Source organism: Cupressus sempervirens, chromosome 1 (assembly GCF_028749045.1).
Source record: "Cupressus sempervirens isolate cs-2001-9-10 chromosome 1, ASM2874904v1, whole genome shotgun sequence".
NCBI classification, from domain to species: domain Eukaryota; kingdom Viridiplantae; phylum Streptophyta; class Pinopsida; order Cupressales; family Cupressaceae; genus Cupressus; species Cupressus sempervirens.
The window spans coordinates 739,909,808-739,914,205 of NC_143118.1; the positions used below are offsets into that span (position 1 = coordinate 739,909,808).

General features: G+C 40.3%; 1 protein-coding gene across 1 annotated transcript; it reads left to right on the forward strand.

Moving 5' to 3' along the window:
- Positions 1 to 318: 318 nt before the first annotated feature.
- Positions 319 to 2,140, forward strand: LOC149580039 (AP2/ERF and B3 domain-containing transcription factor ARF14-like). The gene is made up of 2 exons (XM_089812814.1): positions 319 to 451; positions 597 to 2,140. Exons 1-2 carry the CDS (start codon positions 428 to 430, stop codon positions 1,824 to 1,826), a joined length of 1,254 nt encoding a protein of 417 aa, XP_089668940.1. The 5' UTR covers positions 319 to 427; the 3' UTR covers positions 1,827 to 2,140.
- The last annotated feature ends 2,258 nt before the right edge of the window (positions 2,141 to 4,398 follow it).

The window sequence follows — 4,398 nt, forward strand, 5'->3', positions numbered from 1 at the left end:
ATAGACACATTTAGTTTGCTATTTAACTAACAAAATAAGATTTTTTTGATTGAGGCGGTAAATTTATGACAGATTTTATTGGTTACGCCAGGATTCGATGTGATGGCTTATCAGTTGAATAGATTTCCGTTTCTAGTAAGAATGCCACTTTATTGTTATTGGGAAACATAAAGCTTCAGGGGGGCGTTAACTTTAATCAGCAAATATGTATTATAATAACGGAGAGTCGGTAGTGGGCAACCTCAATGATGTGTCTTCTCATTTTCTTAAGAGGCAACATGTACAGTGTACATATCCCTTTTTCATCGGAAACGAGATCAAATTTTTCCATTCCTAGTCGGTCGCACGGTAAACATCAGTTTAGTGCGGTGTTCTCTGGAATACGGTCTTGCAAACTTAACTTGTCAAAAGAGCTTGCTGAGTTGTTATGTCTGCTTTTTCATTTCCAAAGGTTCGTTATTGTTTAAAAATATGCTTTTCCGTTTCTTTTGCAGTTTGTTGGTTGAATTATATTGGTGTTATACTAAGAGATCCATAGGTTATGTTACTCTGGTTCTTCGCAAGGGACATAAAGCTGTGTGACTCTGCATTTTCAGGGATGGAAAGCGAGCGAGGATTTGGGACTGAGCTTGGGCAGCTGCTGTCCAGTAGCATTGGGCGAAACCTCAGACAAAACCGACAATCACGAGGCTGGAGAAATATCAAATTTAAGCGACACCCAAATCAAGCTCACGGCTCAGGTACATTCGATCCTTGCAGTGACACCCTCTGAAGATAAAACCATCTTCCCTTCACCTAGGTTGAGTGGAACTGGGAATATATCTTTCCAGATCTCCGGAGGCATCGAAGAGGAGGATGGGAGTACAAATGGATCGGGAAAACAGCGGTCATCGCAGTACAAAGGAGTCCTCGCGCAGCCAAATGGTCGGTGGGGTGCTCAGATCTACGAGAAACACAGACGCGTGTGGCTCGGCACATTCACCACTGAAGAAGACGCTGCACAATCTTACGATACCGCAGCCATGAAGATCCGTGGTGAGAAAGCCATCACCAACTTCGGCCCTATTCGGTACGCTCACCCTAAAGAGGCCTTCTTTCTAGGGCAGCATTCCAAGGCGGAGATCATTGAAATGCTGAGAACACACAGCTACCGTGATGAGCTCCACGACTATTACAAGGGATCTCCAAATGTGATGAAGCCCGAGGACCAGCGGAGGCACCTCTTTGAAAAGATTTTGACACCGAGTGATGTTGGGAAGCTGAACAGGCTGGTCATTCCGAGGCTCCATGCTCGGATGTGGCTCCCTCTTGAAGTTGTGTCTATGGTAGATGGTGTCACTCTCAATTGCGAGGACAACGTGGGCAAAACGTGGAGGTTCAAGTATTCGTACTGGAGCAGTAGTAAGAGCTATGTACTCACCAAGGGCTGGTGCCGTTACACAAAGTGTAAGTTCCTCCAGGCAGGAGATATTGTGTCCTTCGAATGCAGTACCAGTGGCTTACGACAGCTTTTCATCAGCTTCCGCCATAAGCAACAAGCCTCCCTCGTTAATCTCCCCTTTCAACGCCCCTTGTTAGTAAATCATTCGGCACTTCACAGACAATCGGGCGCTGAGTTGGGGGCTCCTGTTCAGGACGGATCAGTCAATGATTTGATCCCATTTACCTGTTCATCGTCTATATTTGGTTTCTATGGTTTTCACTCATCGGAGAAGAAAGACTCGAGGCCACTTGAGTTTCGAGATCCTCGAAGTAAAGATGTGCGTTCTTCCACATCTCCCGATTCTTCAAGTGTTACTGTGTTTGGAGTGGATCTGAGTCTATGAAGCTCTGTTCTTTTTCGCTCCCATTGTCCTGCGTGTGAGGTGATTTTAAGGTTTCGACAACCTGAATGATTGCCTAAGGTTTGTACAGACTCCAGTCAAGGTCAGTAAGAACTACTATTCTCACGGTTTTCCTTTATTAATTAGATGCCAAAAGATAATCCAGTAAGTGGTCTGGCATGCGTAGTCTTTTTCTGCTGTCTTTTCAAATGTTGTTTGTACCATTGACTTAAAATGTTCGCTTTACTAAAGGTCCCCCTTTTGTAATTTTACCTACTACCACTAATTTCAATAGATCTCTTTGTTTGTGTGGTTAAGCTTTGCTACGCCTGCACTTATAGAGTTATTGAGAGTATTTTAGTTACGCATTTGTTGCAGAAACATATATTTCTTTGAGTTTTTCCCGGATAATGCAACTGCCATTGTGAGCGGGTTCCGCATTAATAGTATTCGAATGCAACTTAAATACATCGACATGATTTCTTTAGACGGTTTTTTAAAATCTTTTAAATAAAAGTGGCATAGGTGTTTGAACATAGTAATCAAAAAGTGGTATAAATATAGATGGTACGGATGGAGGAAAGAATGAAGAGGAATCGCCAACCATAGGCGAAGTACTCTTTATGGAGAATAGTGCAGAAGAAGACCAACTGCCAAACACGAAAACACATTTACAATTTCAGTATAGAGCCCCTGCCCAGGAAGGAAAAAAGCTTACAATTTAGGAATGGCATCCAGCGACTGCTTGTGGCAATTTCAGGTGGAAAATGATGAAGGGGAGTAACAAATAGTGTGGGCTCCGCAACATTCTTCGGAAGACACGTTTGCTTGTGAAAACTCAGGAAGCGATCGAATGCTAGTGCCCTCAGAACCGCATTCAAGTGCTCCACAAGCTGTTGAATCTAGACAGAACGTAACCTTATTACATAAATGAGCTTATAGGGGAGAGCATTGGGAGCAATGTCATAAAAATCGAAAAAAACACCAATTGGAAAGGAACCTGCAACAAAATAAAAGTAATGGTTTATCCTTTCCTGTCAATCAATTAGTCTCTTCTCTAGCCTCTCATTTAAGATAATTGAATGTCAAGAATCAAAAGTGGAGCCCGTAATTTCCTTTTGGAGACGGCCCTGAATTTGGAGACAACAATCGGATGCTAATAGAAAAAAGGAAGCATAGCTTTAGACCCTAATCAGTCAACGTCACTCAAAATAATAAAAGACTAATTAAAGAGTTCTTTGACAACACTGAACATCTAAACACTAGCTAAACATAGCTGCACACAAGGGAAGAGTGTAATGTCCCAGAAATAATTCAGAATATTGTTTATAGTATCATTACAAATAGCAATTTTAAACATAATAAAAAAATATAGTATAACAGTCGCAAACTGCATTGAAAAGAAACTCTATTATCTCCAGCAATTGATGCCCAGGTTTTTGTTGTTTCTCTAACAATTCCAAGCACACGTTTCATCATAAGACCATAAAAAATGTTGCGCAAGGAAGTGAAGGTAGAATAGAAATCCCTAGTAGACAAAGTCTTCAGAGTAAGATTCTCGAGCATAATGGCTCTATTCTATAGGTCCCTGATGTAGTTCATTAGGGCATCTTTATTGAAAATTTCCTGTTTTTCTTGGTAGTGGTCTTATCCTTATCTTTAGCTTCCTCTACAAGGACAAGGGAGGTACCACCAAAATTCATGATATCTTCATTTTTATTGAAAATCTCCTGTTTTTCTTGGTAGTAGGCTTATCCTTATCTTTAGCTTCCTCTACAAGGACAAGGGAGGTACCACCAAAATTTATGATATTGTTCAGATTGATAGTGAGCTAAGTAGATATTTCCTCCACTATGTTCTATTGATCATTGACGTCCGACCTCCATTTCATAGATCTCATCATATGAATTATAACTTTCGTCCATCTCTTTTTGGACAAGCCACTAATGTTTCCCTTAGAGATTCATGACATGGCTTAACTATCTTAAGTGTTCTATAAGCCTTGTTGTTACGTTGGGCATCAAAGGTTGATTTTAAGTGCAACAACAACCCTAAATTCTAACAAGTGGTATCAAAGCTTTTTAATAGATTTGACTCTCCTTGGAAAACACCAATGGGGGATTATTGGACGAACCACCAATGTTTCCCTTTGGGATTCATGTTATGGCTTAACTACCTATTGTGTTCTATAGGTCGTATGGTTGTATTGGGCATTGTTGGTTGATCTTTTGTTGTAAGGACAACCCTAGCTTGTCACACTTATTTAGCTAAAACACTTGGTTTATTTTCAACATCGCATCTTCCTCCATATTCCTTTTCTTAATTCAATTTTTATGAGTAGGTTTCATAAACCTTCGTTAAGCTAAGATCAACTAATTTCCCTATTCACTAGAGCAATCACCTTTTTTTTCACCCCAAGATTCAAATTTTGTTTCAATCCCAATATTGTTCTTGTCAACATAAATGTAAGTATTCTTACCTATCTCATTGGTTTTAAAATGTTTGGAACTAGTAAGCTTCTGTGAAGGTGGTTTTCTCTTAGGATAGGTGATATCAGGAAGGGCTTCTTCAAAGG